Genomic DNA, 27,348 nt, shown 5'->3' with positions numbered 1-27,348 from the left:
TCTCAAAGCTATATGTTTGTTTAATTTTAAATATAATTAATATTTTTATGTTACAATACTTTCGCTTTACATTTGATAGCCAAAAATGTAGCAACATGTGCTAGCAATCAATATCTTCAACTTGTGTGCCTTCCTGCAAATAAAGAATACTGAAAATACAAAAATGGTAATTTTTCAGTTTTAAAAGGTAAAGCTATACAATGTTCAGGCAATAGATTTTTAAGCCCCAGGGGCATTAAAAACACTTAACTCACATGAAAAAGGTAGTCTCTGATATCAGTAGGGAAGTCGAACATTCCACTCTGACGAAGGGCATGTTCATTGCCTTGATGCCTAATTTTAGAACCTACAGTGTTCAGGCGTATACAGCGGGTGAAAATCAACTCCTCAGAAATAATATTTTCCTAATTAAAAATACAACATTTTTTCACCTGCTTGAAAAGCAAATGGAGTAATTCAAACAGTCTTCATTGGAGAAAGTCTCAAATTAGTAATTTTAAGTACTTGAGAAGTTCTCTATTTTACAGTGTTAAAGATGATCTCCAGTAATTACTGGAAAATTATGCAAGTTCTCTTTATTCCTCTAAGGCACTCTATTACCACCTTAATTTTCAAATCCATCCTTTGGAACTAGCTGCTCAAGTACTACAATATAGGATTTTAGCTATTTGTTTTGTCTTGTTTTAAAAACAGAGTTAGCAAATAAATAATGGATATACTCTGTTTTCCTGAAAGTATTCTTCTCACCTGTCAAAGGACCAAGAAATTCAAGCTAAAAAACCTGAACACACAAATACCTGTTAATGAAAAAACAAAACTGAACACTAAAAAGGGAGTGCCCAATTTAAGTTAGGATACACACTTTTCCAGTTAAAAGAAAAGGAGTACTTGTGGCACCTTAGAGACTAACCAATTTATTTGAGCATAAGCTTTCGTGAGCTACAGCTCACTTCATTGGATGCATACTGTGGAAAGTATATAAGATCTTTTTATACACACAAAGCATGAAAAAATGGGTGTTTACCACTACAAAAGGTTGTCTCTCCCCCCACCCCACTCTCCTGCTGGTAATAGCTTATCTAAAGTGATCACTCTCCTTACAATGTGTATGATAATCAAGGTGGGCCATTTCCAGCACAAATCCAGGGTTTAACAAGAACGTCTGAGGGGGGAGGGGGGGGTAGGAAAAAACAAGGGGAAATAGGTTACCTTGCATAATGACTTAGCCACTCCCAGTCTCTATTCAAGCCTAAGTTAATTGTATCCAATTTGCAAATGAATTCCAATTCAACAGTCTCTCGCTGGAGTCTGGTTTTGAAGTTTTTTTGTTGTAAAATCGCAACTTTCATGTCTGTAATTGCGTGAACAGAGAGATTGAAGTGTTCTCCGACTGGTTTATGAATGTTATAATTCTTGACCTCTGATTTGTGTCCATTTATTCTTTTCGTAGAGACTGTCCAGTTTGAGCAATGCACGTGGCAGAGGGGCATTGCTGGCACATGATGGCATATATCACATTGGTGGATGTGCAGGTGAACGAGCCTCTGATAGTGTGGCTGATGTTATTAGGCCCTGTGATGGTGTCCCCTGAATAGATATGTGGGCACAGCTGGCAACGGGCTTTGTTGCAAGGATAGGTTCCTGGGTTAGTGGTTCTGTTGTGTGGTATGTGGTTGCTGGTGAGTATTTGCTTCAGGTTGGGGGGCTGTCTGTAGGCAAGGACTGGCCTGTCTCCCAAGATTTGTGAGTGTGTTGGGTCATCCTTCAAGATAGGTTGTAGATCCTTAATAATGCGTTGGAGGGGTTTTAGTTGGGGGCTGAAGGTGACGGCTAGTGGCGTTTTGTTATTTTCTTTGTTAGGCCTGTCCTGTAGTAGGTGACTTCTGGGAACTCTTCTGGCTCTATCAATCTGTTTCTTCACTTCCGCAGGTGGGTATTGTAGTTGTAAGAATGCTTGATAGAGATCTTGTAGGTGTTTGTCTCTGTTTGAGGGGTTGGAGCAAATGCGGTTGCATCACAGAGCTTGGCTGTAGACAATGGATCGTGTCGTGAAGGTTACTAACCTACTGACCGCTATTCCTACCTACATGCCTCCAGCTTTCACCCTGACCACACCACACGATCCATTGTCTACAGCCAAGCTCTGCGATACAACCCCCTCCCTCTCCCCCCCCGACGTTCTTGTTAAACCCTGGATTTGTGCTGGAAATGGCCCACCTTGATTATCATACACATTGTAAGGAGAGTGATCACTTTAGATAAGCTATTACCAACAGGAGATTGGGGTGGGGGGAGAGAAAACCTTTTGTAGTGGTAAACACCCATTTTTTCATGCTTTGTGTGTATAAAAAGATCTTCTACACTTTCCACAGTATGCATCCGATGAAGTGAGCTGTAGCTCACGAAAGCTTATGCTCAAATAAATTGGTTAGTCTCTAAGGTGCCACAAGTACTCCTTTTCTTTTTGCGAATACAGACTAACATGGCTGTTACTCTGAAACTTTTCCAGTTATATTGGCAATAACCACAAGGCCAAGTGTGGTTAATAATTACCAAAGCATTGTATTTTGGGAATGCAGTGTACCTAGTTTGTCGCTTTAGTCTTAAACTGCGTTTAGAGACTAAAAATAAGGGGAAGTGTCAAAACTGTGCATTACTGATATAGGTATAACACATTAAGTGCAAATGAGAAAACTTCATTAAGCTTCAAATTCCTAATGTCACTTCACAAATCAACTGTAATGTCCTCATAGAAGGACAATGCTAAGAAATCCCTTGAGGGTGGGGTTTTTTGTTTGTTTGATACCAACATTGACCTTTGGCAAAGAATTTTCCCATGTGAATTGTTCATTTTAATCCACTTTTATTTGAGAGTGGTTTGCTGATGTGTGACAACAATAATGGAACAGTACACAGATACAAAATAAAAAAAAGACATTGCTTAAGGGACAAATTTTAAGCCAGTCCTCCACATAATTTATTAAGTGCTGGTTCTGAACTTATTCATGTGCAAAACTGTGCATACATACATGCCTCTGCATTTTACAGGTGCAAACATTTGCAATGTATACATTAAAAATTCTAACATTGACATGCACCATGATTAGAATTTGCACGTGTAAAACCCAGTAGCACAGATGCATGAAAGCACCCATGAAATTTTCCACATGCACAAATCAAGGCCTAATGGCTGAAAACCATATCCTACTCTGCCAGTGGACGAAAACTCTGCATAATGTATTCATTTTCCTGAAGGATGCAACTGCACCTTTTGTGAAAGCTGTATTTTATGAGAGAACACCACAATGATACTTGTGTAACACAAACTTGGACTTCTGACAAGTTTTATGATGTGCTCCACATTGATGTTGGCCACAGAGATGCTATATTTTTGCTTTAGGTACCTTGTAATAGCAGTCAACTGGGTAAATCCCTAAGGCTCTGTCTGATGTTCTATATTCACTGAAAGTATATTACCAAAAATAGTTTTTGCTGACTTGTGTGAATGCAAGTTTGCCACAGGAGTCAATAGGAGTCATGGACATGCATCTGAGAGCAACATTTGACCCTTATGGAAGAGATATTCTATTATTTTGAAACATCTAAATATAACCTTACATCAAACCACTATAGAGGACAAGACTCTCAATCACACTGGAGCAAGAGAATTAAAATTCAATCATTACTAATGTAGAAGAACAGCTCTAATATGGGATGTTTACTCTTAGATAAGAAGCAAACTGTATCTGACCTACCTCCAAAACCAGGAGTACCTGTGGCACCTTAGAGACTAAAATTTATTAGAGCATAAGCGTTCGTGGGCTACAGCCCACTTCATCGGATGCATAGAATGGAACATATAGTAAGATATATACACACACACATAGAGATAAGTTGGAAGTTACCATAGAAACAGTGAGAGGCTAATTAGTTAAGATGAGCTATTATCAGCAGGAGAAAATACTTTTGTAGTGATAATCAAGATGGCCCATTTAGACAGTTGACAAGAAGGTGTGAGGATACTTAACATAAGGAAATAGATTCAATACGTGTAATGACCCAGCCACTCCCAGTCTCTATTCCCACAGTCTCTACGCAAAAGAATAAATGGACACAAATCTGACATCAAAAATCATAACATTCAAAAACTGGTAGAAGAACACTTCAACCTCTCTGGCCACTCAGTAAAAGATTTAAGGGTGGCAATTTTGCAACAGAAAAGCTTCAAAAACAGACTCCAACGAGAAACTGCTGAGCTTGAATTAATATGCAAACTAGATACCATTAACCTGGGTTTGAAGAGAGACTGGGAGTGGCTGGGTCATTACACATATTGAATCTATTTCCCCACGTTAAGTATCCTCACACCTTCTTGTCAACTGTCTAAATGGGCCATCTTGATTATCACTACAAAAGTATTTTTCTCCTGCTGATAACAGCTCATCTTAACTAATTAGCCTCTCACAGTTTGTATGGTAACTTCCAACTTATCTGTATGTGTGTATATCTATCTATACGTTCCATTATATGCATCTGATGAAGTGGGCTGTAGCCCACGAAAGCTTATGCTCTAATAAATTTGTTAGTCTCTAAGGTGCCACAAGTACTCCTGTTCTTTTTGCAGATACAGACTAACACGGCTTCTACTCTGAAACCTCCAATACCAGCTACTGGCCTTTAGATGGCCCTATACATAACTGTTCTCAGGAACGATGCAAACAGTACAGTAAACATGCATCATTTCTTTTATGAAGCTTGTAAGACAGTGAAAGGTAGTTAAAATAGAAGCACGTTCTCCAACTTAACAACTGTGCTGGATATTGTTTCCTGTTAAGATTCATTAAGGTATCAGCAGAGATCTCACTAGCTTTTCATTGCTTTGTGTACTTTTTCTAAAGCGATTTTTGATCACATCAGAATGTCAGCTATAACATGGCTCTGCCTCACCCACCAATTACATAGCTTTCAGTATCAGGACTCTAGTACTAAAAAGCAGCATTAGAAGTTTGTTCCATTTTCAAAATTAATCACATTTATTTGGACATATTATATGTAATTTTCCAGAGTTCCTATAATGGATCTTGAGCCTACTTGCAATTTTGGAGGCAGAACTCACTGGCTCAAACTGCTTGTGGAGCTAGAAATAATTTGAACAGATTCGTGCCACACTTTGTGGATTGGGCTTAGCCACTTGATTCCCTTTCTTCTTGATCCTAGTATGGCAGACAGATCAGGGAGAAGCAGCATAAAGCCAAAGCCAGCCCCTCCTGCACCTAGTGTATGGAAAGGGAGCTCTGCTAGTTTTGTGGACAGGGGAAGTTGCCCATGCCACATCATACTACTCAGGAGAGAATCACACAAGCCTCTCCTTCCGTCGGGCCACAAGAAAGCCAGAGCAGCCCAGAGCCTTGAAGGGAAGTTGCAAATGGCATCACCCTCCATCTTCCAATCCCCTTCACTATAGAGAGCCGATGAGGCATCCTCTGAGGCTGGTTCCTTCACATCAAAAATTACTATCTCCAAGCTACCCATGTCTGCCTTACCAGCCACTGCTGGTTACTGCAGCTCCAACAGCAGGTGCCCTCTATCTCCCTGTTGAAGGCCACAGAAGGAGTACAGAGAACCAGACAAAGATCCAGCTGCCAAAATGGATGTTATTGCAATTAACTGCAACAAGAATGAGCAGAGATACAAGCATAGCTCAATTCTAGTTATCCTAATACTGCAACCTTATGGCTTTCCTTCAGTGAGGTTTACAGGAGTGATAATATCAAATTGAGGATTGGAGCGCATGAGGTTGTGACTAAGGGCACTTTGGGTATGTCTACACTGTGATAAAATACCTGTGGCACGGCGGCAGCCGGCCTGAATCAGTTGACTCAGGCATGCGGGTAGCAGGCTGCAGAGTTATACAATTGCAGTACAGATGTTCGGGCTCAGGGTGGAGCCTGGGCTCTAAGACCTTACGATAGGGGAGGCTCTCGGAGCTTGGTCTCCAGTCCGAACAAATACACTGCAATTTTATAGGGGCACAGCCCCGGTGCTGCAAGCCCAAGTCTGTTGACCCAGGATCAAATACTGGATGCTGTGGATTTTTTAATCACAATGTAAATGTGCTCTTTTTACTGTTAAAAAAGGCAATTTATACATTCGATTTATATGTATACACACACACAGTTTTTATATATATATATATATATATATATATATATATATATAATATGATATATATATATATATATAATATGATATATATATATATGTGTATATATGATTATATATATATATGATTATATATACACACACACACACACATATACAAGGTATCTGTTTGATAATTTGTTCTAAATTTTTAAAAATGTATAAGCTATGACATGTGCATTTATTATTACGCATTTCGTGGTTTGCTGTGGTTACAGAGTCCGCAACTCATCTAAGACTGGAGCACTTATCAATAAACGTATGTGTAACTTTAATATGGTATTTCCAAAGCTGAATGCCAGACAACATATAACTGAGGTCAGTAACAGCACCAAACTTTAAGGATCATTTGCGAACGGTTTTTCCTGTGCTGCCATTTTTGTGATGGCTTCAAGTTAAAATTAAATCCTAACTCTGAACCTCATTTACTGCTGCTTTAAATTACAGAATTTAACAAGCCTCTCTTATTTACAGCCTTTCTATTAAGTATCGACAGGAAAGCTTCAAATGAAGCAGATCGACATCAGCCAACATAAAATGGCACTCTAACCAACATGAGATCTTCACATTGGATTAACACATAAAATTAGGCTTCACGCTCTGTGCCACGCATTGCTTACCTTGGCACCTTCTAAAGGCAAATCATGGCGTCTATGTTTTCTCATAAATCCTGGGTCAGAACCCATTCGGTTGTGCCTTCCATTTATATTCAAACTTGCAGAGAGTCCTGGTTTGGGGGAACTGTCATTTAGGATTCGACATCCTATTAATGGATTTGTCCCAAACACATCTCTGGGGCACCAGGCTTCAAGTGGCACAGGCTGGTCTCTGGAAGGCACACTTTCAGGATGATGCAAATGTCTACTTATCCTGTTGTCCGGCGGGATTGGAGGGGGTCTCTCAGGTGGAGGTGGAGGAGGATCTCGCAAGGGAGGTGGTGGTGCTGGGAGGGGTTTATCTTGTTTCCTCACCATACATGGAGAAGACTAAACAAAACCAGAAATTAAAATAAATTAAGTCTACGGATGCACAACTCATGAAAACGTACAGCTTTACCTTTTTCGTCTAAGGGACAAACTTCAGGCATAGGCTAAGCAGGCATTTGTCTAAGATGCGAGATATTAGGGTGGCATCATAATAGTGTTGGGATGCCAATCCCAACCCCCTTCTTCTCCAGCAGTGGGGTTCTTGATCAGCAACTCTCTCTTCAGAAAACATGTTCCTCTTTCTGCCGGGGGGACGGAGGAGAAGGGCTGGTATCTCTGGGTTATTAAACTTCTCCAGAATCCTCCTTTGCTCTGGCTTCCACAATATCTCCTTTGAAGCACTGCTACAGGTCATGCAAAGAATTTGGAGACATATTTGGGAACTCAAAATGTCTTTTGCAGAAAAAAGCATTTTTGGAGTGGGGAATAACACTGTAAAATGGACTGGGTGGTGAGGGAGGGAGGGAGGGAGGGAGGGAGGGAAGGAGCATGGAGCAGCAGCGGTTAGGGACCAGGAGGCAGAATGGACAAGTCCCATTTTTGTTTAGAACGCATATGCACCTACGGTCAACTCTGCTCTTTACATGCTGTCATAAATATAAAGGGAAGGTTAACCACCTTTAAATCCCTCCTGGCCAGAGGAAAAAACCCTTTCACCCGTAAAGGGTTAAGCGGCTAAAGATAACCTCGATGGCATCTAACCAAAATGACCAATGAGGAGACCATATACTTTCAAAGCTGGGGGTGGGGGGGGGGAACAAAGTGTTCTCTCTGTCTGTGTGTTGTTTTTGCCGGGACCAGAGCAGGAATGCAGGTCAGAACTCCTGTAAAGGCCTAATAAGCAATCTAGTTATGCATTAGATTCTGTTTTGTTTAAATGGCTGATAAAATAAGTTGTGCTGAATGGAATGTAGATTCCTGTTTTTGTGTCTTTTTGTAACTTGAGGTTTTGCCTAGAGGGATTCTCTATGTTTTGAATCTGATTACCCTGTAAGGTATTTACCATCCTGATTTTACAGAGGTGATTCTTTTACTTTTTCTTCAACTAAAATTCTTCTTTTAAGAACCTGATTGCTTTTTCATTGTTCTTAAGATCCAAGGGTTTGGGTCTGTGGTCACCTATGCAAATTGGTGAGGATTTTTATCAAGCCTTCCCCAGGAAAGAGGGTGTAGGGTTTGGGAGGATTTTTTTTCGGGGGGAAAGACGTTTCCAAACGGGCTCTTTCCCTGCTATATATTTGTTAGACGCTTGGTGGTGGCAGCAATAAAATCCAAGGGCAAAAGGTAAAATAGTTTGTACCTTGGGGAAGTTTTAACCTAAGCTGGTAAAAATAAGCTTAGGGGGTCTTTCATGCAGGTCCCCACATCTGTACCCTAGAGTTCAGAGTGGGGAAGGAACCTTGACACATGCCATCTACTACTAGAACAAACTTGTTCAAGTCACACTCAGGTGACATGCTCACTGTATATTTATGCTTGCAGTTCACACACAGTACATTTCCTCTGTCAGAGCATTTTCTTGTTCAGATTTGAATAGCATCAGAAATGAAAAAATATATTTTAAAATTGTTCGCAAAAATAATGAACCCAAGTATATTTTAAAAAGCAGGAAACCTAGTGATCAAAAGAATATATCTATGGAGTTACAAAGCTCCTATAAAAGTAGTATATGAAAAAAAACTGAATTTTCATAAGAATTAAATTATTAACACCACCTTGCAAAATTATGCTCGTCAAATCATCTGAGGTGTCCACCACCCCGGAAATCATTACTATTAATCATCATGGTAAAAAGTAAGCAAATTTTGTGCCTGGACGGTATAGCATTTTGCAAGGCTGAACTGTTTTTCTAAAAGATATGCTCTAGGAATAATTTTGGGTAAGTTTTATAGCCTTTATTACAGTAGAACCTCAGAGTTATGAACACCAGAATTACGAACTGACCAGTCAACCACACACCTCATTTGGAACCGGAAGTACACAATCAGGTAGCAGCAAACACAAAAAAACCCCCAAAAACGCAATTACAGTACAGTACTGTGTTAAATGTAAACTACTAAAAAAATAAAGGGAAAGCAGAATTTTTCTTCTGCACAGTAAAGTTTCAAAGCTGCATTAAGTCAATATTCAGCTGTAAACTTTTGAAAGAATAACTGATGTTTTGTTCAGAGTTACGAACAAACTCCATTCCCAATGTGTTCATAACTCTGATGTTCTACTGTATACAGCATGCCAGACTAGATCACAATGGTCCCTTCTGCCTGGGGAATCTATGAATATTAACACTACAAGAAAAATAACCCACAATTTTGCTGAAAGGAAGAAAGCACTACAGTTAGCCTTACTCTGCAGGTACTCCCTCAATGAATTTCAAGGGCAACAGTCTATCACACTAAATACTAACTTATTCCACTAGTAGACCCCACAGAAATAAGTGGAACTACTTCTAAGGTGCTATGCAACGTGAGTAAAAGTGACTAAATCTAGCTTCTACTTAATGAAAAAAAATTCAGTGATGAACTTTTTCAAGAAGGCTACAAGGTCGAGCTGGTCGAAAAATTTCTGTCAAAATTGTTTTTCCAGGAAAATTGGGTTTTTAACTAAAATATTTTTTTGTGGAAAGTGTCTTTCTGTGAAAAATTCCAACTTTTTGTTGCAAAATTGGAAATTCAGTTTTTGGGTTTTTGTTTTTCGACTAAAAGTCAACTTTTTTTTTCCAACCAGCTTTACTGCAAAGTTTTTAACAAAATGTAATTTTCTAGTAAATAGTGGTATTTGGCTGAGGTAGCTGAATTTTTTTGATTTCACAGAAAAACAGTGGACTATATACAATACTGAAAAGTGCATTTTCAGTGTGGGGTGCAAAGAATTCAATATATACTCCAAAAAGAAGGAGTAGTGTGTCTCTTTCCCTTTGTACTACACTAAAGAGCGGTTACTCTGCATCAGGGGTGCATGCACCTCTCGAGCCCTTGGATCACAGATTTTCAGTTAGAGTCCGTTCAGTCCGTGCATGGGCCCTATGCCTCCTTGTGACGGATACCCTAGGGGTACATAGGCAAATTGCCCGTAGTTCCTTCTCCACTTAAACATCCCCTAAAGAAAAGTCCGAAGCAGAGGGGAAGTAGGACAGGTAGTGGCGAACCCACAGGGGGACACATCTCAAGAACAATTATTGCACAAAATGAGTAACCTCTTCTTCTTTGAATAGTGTCTTTATGGGTGTTCCACTTCAGGTGACTTCTGAACAGTAACCACGGATGGAGGAGGGAACTTCACAATAGAGTGCAGAACTAAGTGCCGCATCAGATGTGACAGCATGGATCAGGGAGTAATGATTTGAAAAAGTATATACTGAAGTCCATGTAGCAGCCCTACATATTTCAGATACTGATACATTCTTCAGTAGTGCCATAGGGCGGGGTGGCCATACTGGCTCATGAGCCACATGCAGTTTTTTTTCCATTAAAGTGTGGCTTGTGGAGCTCCCTAGCAGCCCCAGCCTCCTTCCCACCTATCAGACTATCCCACCTATCAGGAGAGTGGTGGGGGGAGGGGCAAGGCAGGGGTCCCAAGCTCTTCAGAGGGGTGGTGCGGTAGGGACTTCTGCCCTGCAGGGGCGAGGGGGAGTCTCGGGACTTCTGCCCTGCGGGGTGCACCTGCCAGAGCTTGGCGCTTCAGCAGGAGTGGGGCTGAAGCCCCAACCCCTGGCTCCCAAACTTCTGAAGATTGTCATATGTGACTTGGAGGGCCAGTAAGTTTGCAGTCCCTCCCCCCCACCACCACGGAAGGGGTGGCCAATCTGGTTGAATGTGCTCTCTCTTTGGGGATGGGGAATGAATACTCAGCATCATACCGAGTGACAACAGATCCAGATATCCATCTCGATAGTCTCCGAGTAAAGATTGAGGACCCCATGGATCTATCCATGAAGGAAGTTAAAAGCCTAGGTAACTTCCTAAATGGCTTGATCCTATCTGAGTAGAAGACCAATGCCCTTCTAATATGTAAACAGGATTCCTGTAGAGAACTATGTGGTTTTGGGAAAACCAATGGTAGATGAAAGGATTAAAGTGGAACTCCAATAGAATCTTGGGTAAGAATTTAGTGTGTGGACCATAAAGAGGGTGGGATTTGCCATCAAGGCTCCAATCTCCCTAACCCTATGGGCTTGCTACTAAAAAGGCTGTCTTCACAGATAAATGCAACAGAGAACAGGTTGCCATTAGTTCAAATGGAGAACTCATAAGGTAACTGAATACCAGTGTAGCCATTGCGGGGACCCATATAGAAGCGGAAGTGGCATGCAGGGTTGGTTTCACCACCCTTGATAATAAGCCTGATGGATTCCTGAAGGGATATGTTGGAGAATCCTCAAAAGAAATAGAGGATATTAACTGGAGGTCTCCTTCATCCTCCTCCACCTCCTCTAAAGAAGGAGCACCCACAGAAAACAGTGGAGAGTCCTGTGGTACCAGATGAGGTAGTCCAGGGCTCCGGGTCTCAGTATCGAAAGACACTCAGTACCCAGGAGTGGGTTCATCCATTATCAGGAGGTCCTTAGTACGTATGAACTCCTGCAGTACCAAATAGGGGATCGGCACTGATTCGGAAGCCAAGACCACAGTCACCAAAGCTGACGGTACAGCCAATAGTGGACATACCAAAGCAGGCACTGATGGTGTCTAGTGCCATTTCTTGCCCGGTGCAGAGAGTGCTAAATGCCTGGGTACAGACAACTGAGCTGAATGCATAGGTACTGACATTTGGCTGGACTCAATGGTGCTAGTTCTGAGTGTCTATGCTTGCTCTCCTTGCTGGTAAAAGATACTAAGGCCCTAACGGCTCCATCTCTCTCCTCATGCTCTGGGATTTTACTGCCCCGGTCATACCAGAGGGGTGTCCTTAAACTCAACAGTACCAAGTTGAGAGATTAAGCCTTCAGAGACTGTAGATCTCTTGAGGAACCTTGACTTCTTCTGAGCTGGCTCCTTAAAGAGACTGTCCGTGCTCCTCTTTTTGGAAGTCTTCCCTGAAGCCTCCAAAGTCTCATCTTTCTTAGGGGAAGTCTGCGCCGATGTAGAAGAGGCACTGGATCTGTTAGGAGGGGGGAGGGTGCGGGGGGCTCTTGATGTGACTCAGAAGCTGGCCAAAGGGAGCAATCCATCATTAGGTATCTGAGTTTAATCTCCATGTTTTTCCTTACCCTGGACTTGAGGGCCAGGCAGAAGCTGCACGTCTAGGAGACTCCCCCAAGCAACGGACATGTTAACGAGGTATAGCCTCTTGGCAAGAAAGGCAAAATTTGAAACCTGACAAGCCAGGCATGCCCTGCCAGGAAAAAAAATCCTCTCTCAGCTTATCTAGCTAACTATAACATAACTATATATAAATATAAAGACAATTGTAACCACTATAGGAATATTAGAAAAACTGAGGAGTGCTCAAGGCGGACATGCTAGGGCTGCATCTCAGGCCAAGGCAGTTGAGAAGGAACGGAGGATGGTTCATCCTTACATCCCTATATAGCCTCAGTAACCAGCACAAGGAGGTATAGGACACATGCTTGGGTTGAATGGACACTGCTAACTAAAATCTCTGATCAAGGGCTTGAGAGGCATATACACACCTGAAGTGGCGCTCATAGGGCCGCTACTCGAAGTTTGTGCTACTGAATGAATTTGAGCACTAGCTGTAAGACCATAGCCTCTTTAGCTCCAGTTTAAGCTAAATGACAGAGTTAATTAAAAACGATATGGACGAGGAAACATTTTTATATACCTCATTTGTTTTGGCTAAGTATTATGCTGCTAGAATTAAATTTAATTTCAAAAGAAAGCTGAGTGTCAAGTGTAAAGGCAAAATGCTGATAAAAGAAATAGCGTGTTTATCATTGGACTACCATGCACACAAACATGCGAATACAGATTTCAAAACAAGCCTTCAAAATTTAAGCTAATTCTTACATTTGTACACCAATTACAATAAAATGGTTCTCTCATAATAAAGAAAATTCAAGACACTTAAATCCAGTATTTTATGTATGTTCTCCTTCAGACTTTCAAGTAAATAATTTTTAAAACTGTTCTAAATCACCAGTTTTCTTCATACACAAACTGTATTCATTTTGTACAATTTATTATTTCCTTTTCTAAATCCACTTGAAACATGGATCCTAATTTATCACACCTTAAGTTTTTGATAGCAAGATATTTGCATAATTTTTTCTTGCTAGGACATTGTGTAAATCATCATTTGATTACAGCATGCAATTTTAATGTAGATAATGACCTTTTAAATGTACTTTTTTAGAGTATTTTCAGTTGCTGTTTAATGTTACAAATCAGGGACTATTACAGGGACTTGTTTCATCAGAGTAGGTCAATACCATGGTTTTAAAATAGTGAAATATAAGCATGGGGCTAATCATGTGTAACATTGCCATCAAAACAGAGAAATATAAGCTTGGAGCTAATCCTGTGTGACACTGACAAAGTAAGAAATCATGTTTGTGTGTCATTAGCTGATTCTACAAGATGTCCTATAGGGGGACGGCCATCAGGTCTGATCCAAGGTTCACTGAAGGCAACAAGTCTTTCTACTGATTTAAAGGAGGCTTTGATCAGGCCCTTATTTAGTGAATTCTGGCATGTTAGAATTACATAGGGACTTGGTAGAAGGCCTAGGGGATATTTTGGATATAACAAATTTTAAAAAAAAAATGCACTAGCCAACCTTTAAAAAAATGCACCTTTAAACTAACAACCATCATCTCTCATCATTCAGTTAGATAGAAACATAGTAAAATAAGATTTACCTTTGGTGAGCCAGTAGGGCTGGCACAAGGTGACCGTGCTACCCCCTTCTGAATGAGATCCAGACGGGGAGGCACCGGTGGAAGACTAATATGGGGAATTTGCCCGGGGTCTGGAAGTGGCTTTCTTCTCTGTGCAAGCGGAGAGGATCCTGGAGAAGTCACTGGTGAATTCTGTCTCTCATTGCACTTCAATACAAAAAAGAGCATATTACAAGTGTTTACCTGATCCATTAAGATTACAGCTTTCATTGCTTGATTAAGGCATTTGATATTGAAAGGTGCTTGCCATTAGCCATCTGCTAGAAGTGCTCACTACCCCACTTTTCTTGATTAACAGACACCCACTTTGCAAGGACAGCATTATTTAATGAACTGCTCTAATGTCACTCTTCCTCCAAGTTTTACTGAGACCCAGTTTAAGTTAGATTATTGAAATATTTAAAAAGAGACACAAAGAAATTAAATTATATATTATTGCAGTAGCTGAAACAGAAAAGAGGAGCAGGGATGGAAAGTTCACTATAGTACTAGTGTTTTCCTCTTGGTAAATGTTTATTTTATACGCAGCATCCCATTTAGGATTCTATTTATTATTTTTAAAAGCTATTCAATGAAGACTGAATCTTTCACTTACCACACTACATCATAGGTCATTTTAAAAATCACACTTCAATATAAAGCTGAATAAGTTCTTCTAAGCTTTCAGTAAACAAAATCTTCAAGCTGGGATGCATCAGAACAATCATTTCTGATTCATTTGATTTATAAGTTTCCCTTGACCAAATTCAATTTATGTAAACCAATATTACATTTAGTATAAGTTTTTTTAACGTCCACAAGTGACAAACGTTAAGCTGATTTTTGTCTCAGCCTGTTTCACAAAATACACATTGCCATTGAAAATTAAGTAGTTTTCTTTTAAAAGGCTAATCTAAATATAGAAAAAGGAATGCAAATGTACCCTCTAATCTAAAGATAAATCCAATTCCCCAGGTTTCAATCCTCATATTAGGCCCTGTCTGTGCTACTAATATACTCAGTTTTGCAACCCATTCCTGAAACTCATCTCATTTATAAACACAGACATTTTAGTTATATCTATACATCTTTACTCAAAACACAGATGTGTGTAATGCTTGTAACACCATATCCTGGAAGGAAAAGACAGAATACTTGGGGGACATGCACACAGAGCAGCAGCACCTGGAGTGCTGGTGCACTCTGGAACTCATACCACACAGATGGCCAGGAGCCTAAACAAGTTACAGACGCATAAACGAACGCTCCCGCCCCACCTTTAAAATGAATACATAAAGACAAACACTTTCCAGCATAGGCTGCTGGCAGAAGTGAAATACCAAATTGCTAGGACAGATCAGTTAGCTGTAAAGTTGTTTTATTATGTTTTGTTTTCATCTAATCTGCGTTTAAATAAGAGTCTTGCACATGATGAGATACTGACAAAGGCTAGATAACCTATCTTCCGTCATGAACTCAGGACTTGACTACACTTGAAATGCTGCAGCGCTGAGACATGGTAGCTAACATGGTAGCTAGGTCAACGGAAGAATTCTTCCATTGACCCAACACAGTGTCTACACTGGTTAGGTTGACTGAACTATAATCATAGAATATCAGGGCTGGAAGGGACCTCAGGAGGTCATCCATTCCAACCCCCTGCTCAAAGCAGGGCCGATCCCAAATTAAATCATGCGCTGGGGTGCAGATTTTTCATGCCCCTGAACAATGTAACTGGGTCGCCGTAACTTTTTAGCATAGACAAGGCCTCAAGAACTTATTCAGGAAAGCACTTAAGTATGTGTTTAAGCTCACTAATTAAACAGGACTTGAGCACACGCTTAAAAGCCATGCACGTGCGTACCTATACTCCTCACTCTGGAACCATAATCTAAAAAATCCATTTTACTAGAACAGAGGTGTTCAATATTGCAGGAAACAAGTTTATTCTCAGTCTTTTTATCAGAAAATCCAGTGTTGTGTTAAAACTGAATTGTTTGGTAACTTCAATTGAAGTAGTCAACTATTGCGTATTGACCCCTGTACAGGGGCAAGGGATCTCCAATATTTGAACTGTCCAGGAACGGGCTGGGTAATGCTTTTTGGGAAAATCAGGGACTGAGAGTGTTTTGGGTTCATCCTGAAGGTAGTAACCAATGCTGTTGGGAGCCAGAGTGTGGCTGGTGTGTTGTTGACAGGCTGCTAGGGTCAGAGTGATTGGATCAGGGCTGTAGCTATACACAGACACTCAGGGAATGACCTGCATGGTGTCAGAGAGGCCCAGGTTGGGAGCAACAACAACATAAGATTGTGAGGCAACCAAAGTTGCAGGGCAGGTGGTGATAACCCCTCACTGGTCTGGACTGCACCCCAGAATGTGACACCTATGTGCCTTAATGCCATACCGGATAGAACAACCATCTTTAGAATGCATCTCCAAGAACACTCATCAGTGTTTCTCTTGTTATGACCTTCTCTCACATAGTTCTACCTGAAAATTGACTATGTAAAATGACTCCTCTTATTTGCTCATTGTGACCTCATCTGCATTACACTTTTTTCACCCTCTGTACCTACCTTCAGAGCAGGTCCACCAATCATTGCAGAAAGGTCACTGGAAGCTGATGGTGTTTTAACCACTGCATCATGTAGATCAACTCTGAGCTGTGGTCCCACACAACAGTTAATATGCCAGCAGTCAGTTAATACGAGCACTCATGCCTTTGCTACCACGGGGGAAGACTGCTACCCCCTATCGTATCAACAGTTGCAGGGGGGATGGTTAAGAAAGAATGACTAGCACAGAGTTTGCCCAAATAAGTGAGAAGAGTGTTGGTTTCTATTAGCCCTGCCAAACTCCGTTTGCACTAAACAATTATGTTTAAGTTCTAAACAATTATACCTGTGGAAACCAAATTGAAGATAATAGGGTTACACAAGCATCAATGAGAGTCTAATTTGGCCTGCAGAATCTTTATGGGGGGTGATGAAACATAAAGGAAGAACCCAGCTTGAATCTCAGATTTCAGTTTGCGCTTAGGAGTTATGGGGAAAAACAACACCTGACTTGTACATTGAGCAAATGCATAGTTAAAATCAGTCAAACACAGAAACCAGGGTTAGAGTCAGTTTTCAGAGTTGCACTTTCAGTATACCATTACATTAACTTAGCTGAATAAACTTTTTAAAATTTTTTGTGCGAAAAGAACTCTGATATGAGGGTGATGAGCACTATATGAAATGTCTAAACAGATGAAAGCAGAAAATCTGAGTGCAGTGAATTATTTCTGATAGCAACGTGACCTGGGTTTTTTACATGCCACTTACAATCTATTATACTACATGAATCTTTTTCTAGTGCTTCTATGTGAAGTTTTTTTTTAAGCACACTATTGTGAATGCTCATTTTTTTCTTGACTCATCAGCCCAACACTTTATTATCTTCAGAATTCAAGATGTTTTCCCATCTGTTAGGTTATTGTCCCATTTCACTGTGTGATAAGCTTTAAGCTCCATATCTATTCATTATGTGACTATTTCTACTCCATATGCCATGGCTGGTAACTCACAAGTGTCAAAGTAATAAGGACTGTTTCTTCTGATCCTTCAGGCTTTGATCAGCTTGGCTGTTTGAAGTCTCTGAGTGGATAATCACTCCCTGATGGTGAGGGGCGGAGCTGAGTTGAGCTAAGCTAAGCCGGGAGACCTGGTATATAAAGTCATTTGCTAGGCAAACAAGAACTGTGAACAGAGGTAGCTACCAGGAGAGCTCCAGAGGAAGCTGAGAGGGAGTGTGAAAGAGTTTCCTTCCAGTTTCAGCTCTACATGTGATTTCAAGATGGACGGGGATGGAATAGTGATGATCACCTGCAATGGATACACCATCTTTTGTCCCCTGCCTGAAACCAGAAGCAGCTTCCTGTGCCTGAAGTACAAGGTGGTGACAGTGCTGGAGGAAAAGATTCTTGGTTTGGAGGAGCAAATAGAGATGCTACTGAGAAACTGAAGAGTTCCCAGACTGCCAGGTTTGGGAAACATCAGTACCTCAGGTTCAAGGAAGAAAGGAGCTGGCTACCAGAGACAGAGACAGAGACAGTCAAAGAAGAGGCCTGGCAGTTTGTAAATCATATTGGCATTCCACATGGCTGGAGACAGGCAAGACTGGACAGGCTGTGCGCACTAGAAAGAAGAGAAGCAGGAGAAATTACACATAGCTGGAAGTTTCCAGTCAACAACAAGTCCTCACGTGGAAACTGTGGAAAATACTTCTCAAGATTCAGCTGTTCCAAGGAAATGGTGATATGTACAGAACACACCTCTCAATGGTAGTTCGGCCCAACCTATAAGAAACGCAAGCTTACTCACAAAGACTTCTCCAGCCATGCAAGGAAGAGACACCATCTTTGCTGGGGATTCAATACTCAGAAGAATCGAAAGAACGTTCTATAAAGGACAGGTCGATAATAAGACTGCGTGCTGCCTTCCTGGAGCCAAGACACGAAATGTCACTCAAAGATTGGATAGTATTCTGAAGCTGATGGGCCAGGATCCATTGGGGATGATTCATATTGGTACTAATGACACTGCATCATGGGATCTCTCTCAGATAACAGATGACTTCAGAGAACTTTGAAACATGCTGAAGAAGAACGTCCGAGTGATGTTCTTGGAGATCCTTTCTGTCCCATGAGCAAAGGAAGACAGAAGGTAGAAGATTCTGAAAGCAAACCACTGGCAGAGTTAGAGGGGGTTTTGATTTTGTGGAACATTGGTCCACTTTTTATAGGGAAAGGGAGCTGTATAGTTTGGATGTTCTTCACTTCAGCAGAATGGGAACCAATCTCCTTGAGCACAGGCTGGCTAGAGTAGACAGGAAGGCATTAAACTAATAACAAAAGGGGGAGGATAAAACGAGGGAAGATATGAGCACGCAGAACCAATCTGACATATTGAGAACAAAATTAATTAAGGAACCAAAGGGCATGAAGAGAAGAAATTCCTTACTGCCCATACAAGAGGAATTGGAATTGCCCATTATTGGAATGTTCAAATCAATGGCAAATACCTATTTAGGAAGGACTGTGTGGGCTAAAGGGGAGGGAGAGTTGCACTCTAGGTCAACGATGACATTCCGTGTTTCCAAGTCACTGGTAACTTGGAAGAAAATAATCTTGAATGCTTAGGGATCCATGTCCTAAACAGATAAAGCACAAGATGGGCTATTAGTTGGTGTCCGCTACAGACCATCGTATCAGGCTAGTCAACAGGATGACTGGCTCCTTACGCACCTGTTTATAATGTTTAGGGGGGGAAACAGCTGTGCAACCCTGTGGGACTTCAATTTGAGTGATATAAGCGGGAGGCCTCATGCTACCAGTAACAGAACATACCTGGAATTTTTAAGCATTATAGACGCAAATTCGTGACTCTGAAAGGGCTGCATTCAACATAGGTGAATTCTATATTAGGACCTTGTCTTGACAGATAAAGAGGAACTGATCAGAGAACTAAAAATTAATGGTAGCTTAAATACAAGTGATTGTGACTTGATAACATTTATAATGTGCAAACAGAATAAAATCCAGATCAGTAATATTATTGACGCAGCAGCGCCATTGTAGGTAAACTTGCATCACAATATCTGTTTAAGGGTCAACTTTCCAAGCCCTCTAAAATGGGATTTCTTTGAAATTTCATGTGCCTCAGGAGGATGCAGGTCAGTGATCCAAATGTGGAGTGATTTGACCCGGGGTTCTAGAGAGATAAGCCCTGAAAAAAACTGCCATTAAAAAAAAAAAGTTACAGGTGTAATGTGAGTCAAAAGAATAAGTTAATTACAAGCCCCCACCTAAGAGAAAAGGAGTTTTGGATTAAATGGCTGGAGGTTGCACACTTTGAGTCATGGGTGGCAGTTTCTGAAAGCCAGGAAGTTCCTAGCTGAAGTGCCCATGCAACCTTAACACTGCCCCTCTTTCAGCAATGCCGCAATATGCCCAGTTAACACACATGCCTTTGTTCTGCTAACTCCACAGTTGCTGAGCTGTACAAACCCTTTACCTTTTTCTACAAACCACTCAAAGGAAAAAAAAATGTTGCCCATGCCATTTTCCCCCTCTACCCTCTTCAAACACCACCTTAATATGTGTGTCTCTCTCTCGCTCTCTCCCTCACACACTCACTCTCTCTAACCCTGGGCACTTTAATGTTCAGGGAATTCCAGATCTTGGAATACACTCACGCATTAACCAACTCCCCAAAAAGCATACCACATGGATACCATTTCAGAACCTTTCACAATCTTTTACAACTCCCTTACACTCACAGGATACCATCTCAATCTACACTTTCACTTAACCATCCCTAAAGCACTAGAATCCTCTGATATTCCACCTCACCGTTGACAATGTCCTTAGTAATAAAAGCCCTACACCCGGATACTGACATAATCTACACCATTCTACACATAGAGGTGATGCACACTGGATCCTCGTTTATACGTGCACCTCTTCCCTTCGCTCACCCATAACAATCATAGCTCTGTCACAAACTTCAAAGTAATCCACACATGTCTTCAAATCAATGACACTTTTACAAATCAGGCCGAAAACTACTGCCTCCACTAATTAGTGTGGGTTCACCTAACACACTGACTACATGTGGAGTTTATGCAAATAATTCCCTCTGGCTACTTATTGTTATCTCCGAGGAACCAGAGGGAAGGTAGTGTGGGCCCATTTTGGTTTTTCCCCCTTTTTGTTCTTTAGTAGTGTTTTAAGAATTCCTGTGGGTGAAGTGAACCAATTGAGAAAGGAAGTGAAGAGCCTGTACATTTCAACAACTGTGGGGCTGACAGAGCAAAGGTATGTGTGTTAGTGAGGCATACTGGGGAACTGCTTAAGGAGGACAGAGTGAAAGCTGGATGGGCAACCTTAACTGAGCATTTCCTGGTTTTCAGACGTTTGAGTTTTGATCAACTTAACATTCTGCAAGGGGATGACACAACACCAAGCAATCTTAGCTCTGTATTAATGCAGTATTTTTGCCACTGACTATATATTTGTTGCTTAAAAGGGCCAATTTCACAAAGCAGAAAACAATATGGCTAAAAAAAGGGAGATGGTTTAGAGAGCAACTGAAGGAAGCTATAATTTTATATATATAACAAATGGAAAAAAGGGGAAATTGATAATAAGATGTATAAGTGAGAAGCTAGGAAATGTAGAAAATTGAAAAGGGAACCAAAAGGGATGCAGGGAGAAATCTATGGCCAGCAGAGCTACAGACGATAAGAAGAAGTTTTTAAAAGTATATTAGGAAAAGAGAGAATACTGGATGGAAATGGTAGAATTATCTGGAATGGCAGAATCATCCATAATAATTCAGATAAAGGAGATGTGTTCAATAAATATTTGTTTGGTATTTGGGAAAAATGGATGATGTAGTCATATACGATAACACTATTTCCATTCCACCATTATCTCAAGAAGATATTAAACGTCAGCTACTAAAGTTAGACAGTTTGGGGATAACTTGCAACCAGGTGTGTTTTAAAGAGCTGGACCATTAATATTAATTTTCAATAAGTCTGGGAACACTGGGGAAGTTTCAGAAGATTGGAAGAAAGCTAATCTTGTGCCAATATTTTAAAAGGGTAAATGGGAAGACCCAGTTAATTATAGGCCTGTCAGTCTGATATCGATCCCAGGCAAGATAATAGTGTGGCTGATAAGGCACTTGATTAATAAAGCATTAAAGGAGGGTAATATAATTAATGCCAATCAACATGGTTTTACAGTTTGATAGGATCCAACTACTAACTTGATATCTTTTTTTTTTAATGAGATTACAAATTTGGTGGAAAAAGGTAATAGCGCTGACATAATATACTTAGACTTCTGCAAGGTGTTTCACTTGGTACCTCACATGATTTTGATTAAGAAACTAGAATATAAAATTAACATGGCACATATTAAATGGATTAAGAGCTAGCTTACTGATAGGTCTCAAAATGTCATTGTAAATGGGGAATCAACAAACAGGTCCAGTTCTAGAGGGGTTGCACTGGGATTGATTCTTGGTCTACACTATTTTACGTTTTTATCAGTGATTGGAAGAAAAAATCATCACTGATAAAGTTTGCAGAGGACACTAAGATTGGGAGTAAATAATGAAGAGGACAAGTTGCTGAAACAGAGCCATCTGGATCTCTTGGTAAACTGGGTGCTCCTTTCTAAGCTGAACAGTCCCAGTTTCCTCACATGGAAACTATTCCATACCCCAATCCTTTTTATTGCACTCCTCTGTATTCTAATTTTCCAATTCCAATGTATCTTTTTTTGATATGGGGCAACCAGAGCTGCACACAGTATTCAAGATGTGGTGTACCATGGATTTACATTTTGGCATTATATTTTCTGCTTTATTAGCTACACCTTTCCTAATCATTCCTAACATTAGCAGCTTTTTCGAATGCCACCGCACATTGAGCAGATGTTTTCAGAGACTATCCACAATGACTCCAAGTTTTCTTTCTTGTCTGGGAACAGCTAATTTAGATCCCATCATTTTTATGTATAGTTGGGATTTTTTTTTTCCAATGTGCATTACCTTGGACTTAACACTGAATTTAATTTGCCATTCTGTTGCTCAGTCACCCAGTTCTGTGACATCCCTTTGTAACTTCACAATCAGCTTTCGACTTAACTGTCTTGAGTAATTTTGTATCTTGTGCAAATTTTGCCACCTCACTGTTCATCCCCTTTTTCAGATCATTTATGAATATGTTGAACAGCACAGGTCCCAGTACAGATCCTTGAGGAACCCCACTATTTACCTCTCTCCACTGTGGAAAAAAACGGTTACTCATCTTCTCGTAACTGTTGTTCTTCAAGATGTGTTGTTCATGTCCATTCCAATCAGGTGTGCTTGCGCTGTGTGCGTGACAGTAGGAAGATTTTTCCCTTAGCAGTATCCGTATCGTCAACCTGGGCACTCCCTGGAGTCACACCTTCATGGTGCTCAATATAGGGCCCTGCCAACCCTACCCCCACACAGTTCTTTCTTTCTGGCTACTCCGATAGAGGGGTAGGTGGATGGGTATTGCAATGGACGTGAACAATACATCTCAAACAGTTACGAGAAGGTGAATAACCATTTTTTCTTTGAGCGCTTGTTCATGTCAATTCCAATCAGGTCACTCCCAAGCCCAAGTTCAGGAGGTGGGCTCAGAATTGTCTACGGATTGGAGCACTACTCTTTCAAAGGCTGTGTTGTCTCTGGCCTGATGGGTGATTGCATAGTGCATGGTGAAAGTGTGCATGGAGGACCATGTTGCTGCTCTGCAAATTTCCTGGGTAGGAATCTGTGCCAGGAATGTTGTTGAAGAGGCCTGCTCCCTGGTGAAGTGCGCAGTGATCACAGGAGCAGACACCCCGCCAGGTTATAGCACTCACATATGCAGGACATGATCCAGGACAAAATCCACTGAAAACAGACAGGAAGACGTTTCATTCTGTCCGCCACAGCCACGAATAGTTGGATGGATTTTCAGAACAGCTTTGTTCTCTTGATGTAAAAGGCTAGCGCTCTCCGGACATCCAATGAGTGGAGCCTCTGCTTCCTACCACTTGAGTGCGGCTTAGGATAGAACACCAGGAGGAAGATGTCCTGGTTGATGTGAAAGTGGGAGACAACCTTCGGGACGAAAGCCGGGTGAGGCCTGAGCTAAACCATGTCCTTATAGAACAGTGTAGGGGGCCTCTGATGATAAGGTCGGGATGTGGGGGGGGGGGGGGGGAAGACGGGGGCGGGCGCTGCAGACACCAAGGACAGTGCGGCAGCCGGCGCTGCTTTCTGAGTGCCCAAGACTGAGGCCACCGATGACAATCTGGAACCCTGGCTTTGACGATAGGCCCACTGTGTCCACTGGCCCTGCTAGGGAGCCAGGTAGGGATGATCACAGCAGGAGCGGGAGGACTCCGCCTCTGAGGTCTCTGATTGTGATGACCAGGGAGGAGCGGAGCTTCTTTGTGCCGGGGATCGGTGCCAGCTTGGGGACCGAAGAGGCTCCCCCACAAAAACCCCGGTGCTGGTGGCTGATGTAACAGGGATGGCCTCATGGCAGACTTCATCGCCGGCTTGCCCATAGAATGTACAGGGACTGGGATTAGTGCCGGCTACCTGTCCCTCCTAGGAGGTGAGGGCGGCACTGTGAGTGCCAATAGGTCTGCTGCTGCCTCGAACGCCTGCAGCATGGAGGGGAGTTGTATGTCTTTGTCGTGGTGGCCCGGTGAGCAGTGCAGGTCTGGACTCGACTGTACCCCTCCTGGGGCATAAGTCAACAGGATCCCGGCCAATTGAGCACCCAGTGAGGGTTTGCTCGTTACTTGGTCCTTAGACCTAGCTGGGGAGCGCCTTCTGTTGGCCTCCTTTTTCTTACGGGGCACTGGGGAGTGAGAGGAGTGCCGCACCGATACCTGCCCATGGGTAGAGCCGTGGCAGTGCAGAAGGTCTCCGAGTCCTTCCTCGGCACTGGCTCCCACATCGACAGTGTCAGAGTGCTGCGCACCAAGGATGCAGCACTCGAGGCCAGGTCAGACACGGCATGCTCGACTGGGGCCGAAGAGGTGCCTCCGTGAGTAGGACTCTGAGGCACTGCTCTCTGTCCTTAAGGGTCCTGGGGCGAAAACCCTTACAGATCTTACAGCGGTCTCTGAGATGCCCCTCGCCCAAACGCTTAAGGCACGATGAGTGTGGGTCACTGCCACAGACCGATCACAGTTTAAAGCACAGGGACTGAGACATACCCAGTGCCAGGGAAAAACATCGGGAGGGAAGACCCCCTGCTAGGAAACCTGTATGAAAAAACTACACTAACTATAACTACTATGCTAACTATGTGTATGGGGATAGAGATACTGTGAAGCACGTGCTTGCCAAGGCAAGAGCGGTACAGAGTTCCGGCAAGCTGTCACAGGCGGTAAGAAGGAACTGAGTGGGGGTTGGGTTGGCAGGGTCCTATATTGGGCGCCATGAAGGTGTGACTCCAGGGGGCGCCCAGGCCGACCGTATGGATACCGCTAAGGGAAAAGTCTTCTGGCTGTCTGCATGCAACGCATGCACACCTGATTGGAATGGACTTGAACGAACACTCGAAGAAGAACTGACCATTTATTCCTAGTTTTTGTTTCCTATCTTTTAATCCATTACTGATCCATGAGAGGACCTTCCCTCTTATCCCATGACTGTTTAATTTGCTTAAGAGCCCTTGGCGTCAGACCTGCCAAAGGCTTTCTGAAAGTCCAAGCACACTCTATTTACTGGATCACTCTTGCCCACATGCTCGCTGAAACCGTCAAAGAATTCTAATAGATTTGATTACTGTACTTGATTACTGTCCATACATACCTACATGGGGAACAAATATTTAATAATGGGCTCTTCAATCTAGCAGAGAAAGGTATAACATGGTCCAATGGCTGGAAGTTGAAGCTTGACAAATTTAAACTGGAAATAAAGTATAAATTTTTAACAATTAGGGTAATTAACCACTGGAACAATTTACAGGGGTCATGGCGGATTCTCCATCACTGGCAATTTTTAAATCAAGATGGGATGTTCTTCCTAAAATATGTGCTCTAGGAATTATTTGGGCAAGTTCTATGGCCTGTGGTAAACAGGAGGTCCGACTAGATGATCACAATGGTCCATTCTGGTCTTGGAATTTATGTATGTATGAAAATCTTCATACCATCATTAAGCCTCATAAAGGCTCTCATTAGTTTTTACTTAAATTTCCTGGTTGAAAACAGAAAAATTATTCAGCCTATCTGAAACTGTCATTGCTTACAGCCTTACTATTACCACTACATACACGAGACTCCAGACTAAAGTGAGCTGGTGTTGGCCAGAAGTTGGATGATGACCTACAAGGAAAATCCAGGTGCTGCAAAAATACTGCTTCTCTTCCCTCCAAGGCAGCACTAAATCAACATTACTACATGGTGCTAAGAAAAGGGAGACTGGAATGTTGGATAAGTCTTAAAGTTGAGGTCCTGACTATTTACAGTAAAACATCCCAGGGTACTTTAGCCAGGACAGGCGGTGACGCTGAGTGGTCTCACAAAATTCTAATTTCTGTAATTACATTAACGGTGTTCTCTGGCTATATAGGTGCTTGATGTTAAACTTTACGACATTCCGCCACAGAGATGGCTGCACTGCATTTGCATGTGAAGTAATTATAGCTGTACACAGATATCCATGCATCTTAAATGAAAGCTGACTGGTATGCAGACCAAGGCTTATTGGTCATAGCATGAGTACACATATGAAGCTAGTAGCTGAGCTCTTTCAAAATGCTTTCTTAAGAGTAGATACAAGGCAATGGGTTTTTCTGTACGTCTCTCAGTGGAGATTTCTGTGGTGTATGTTACTCAGTGAAAGGAATAGAAGGAGTAATCAGGTTAGTCTAGGACAGGGGTAGGCAACCTATGGCATGCGTGCCAAAGGCGGCATGGCACGCAAACTGATTTTCAATGGCACTCACACTGCCCGGGTCCTGGCCACCAGTTTGGGGGGGCTCTGCATTTCAATTTAATTTTAAAATGAAGCTTCTTAAACATTTTAAAAACGTTATTTACTTTACATACAGTAGTAATTTAGTTATATATTAAAGACTTATAGAAAGAGACCTTATAAAATCTTTAAAATGTATTACTGGCAAGCAAAACCTTAAATTAGAGTGAATAAATGAAGACTTGGCACACCACTTCTGGACAGGGGTTGGCAATCCCTGGTCTAGGAAACAGTAAAGTCACTACAAAAGTGAGCTTTCCTCCCTTGGTATTCACCCCTTCTTGTTAACTGTTGAGAATAGCCTACTTCCACCTTAACTGAACTGGCTCATTAGCACTGACACCCGCCCCCCCCCCCCAACTTGGTAAGGCAGCTCCCGTCTTTTCATGTACTGTGTATTTATACCTGCCTACTCTAGTTTCCACTCCATGCATCTGATGAAGTGGGTTCTAGCCCATGAAAGCTTATGCCTAAATAAATTTGTTAGTCTCTAAGGTGCCACAAGGACTCCTCGTTGTTTTTGCTGATACAGACTAACACAGCTACACTCTGAAACCAGTAAAGTAACAAGTGATTAATAGACAAACAAGCACAGATAAATCTGGCAATGACAAACTACAAAAATCTTTACCCCTCAGAGGGCCTGCTGCAGTATAGACCTGTGCAATAAATATTCTATTAAGGAAAAGAGCACAGACTTCTTTATAACAATATGAGCTTCATCAATAAGGCAGAAATGCTGCAAAAGGA

General features: G+C 41.7%; 1 protein-coding gene across 1 annotated transcript in view; it reads right to left on the bottom strand.

Annotated features, from left to right (window-relative positions):
• CBLB (Cbl proto-oncogene B) overlaps positions 1–27,348 on the bottom strand; it is a 190,319-nt gene that overhangs the window by 33,651 nt on the left and 129,320 nt on the right. The window contains exons 11-13 of the mRNA XM_074972976.1: positions 14,005–14,190; positions 6,822–7,187; positions 255–404 (exon numbers count right to left, since the gene is read on the bottom strand). Of these exons, the coding sequence (XP_074829077.1) occupies positions 255–404; positions 6,822–7,187; positions 14,005–14,190 (702 nt within the window). The remainder of the gene's footprint in view (positions 1–254; positions 405–6,821; positions 7,188–14,004; positions 14,191–27,348) is intronic.

This window comes from Natator depressus, chromosome 1 (genome assembly GCF_965152275.1).
Source record: "Natator depressus isolate rNatDep1 chromosome 1, rNatDep2.hap1, whole genome shotgun sequence".
Classification (NCBI taxonomy): domain Eukaryota; kingdom Metazoa; phylum Chordata; order Testudines; family Cheloniidae; genus Natator; species Natator depressus.
This window is presented reverse-complemented; position numbering and strand designations above follow the sequence as displayed.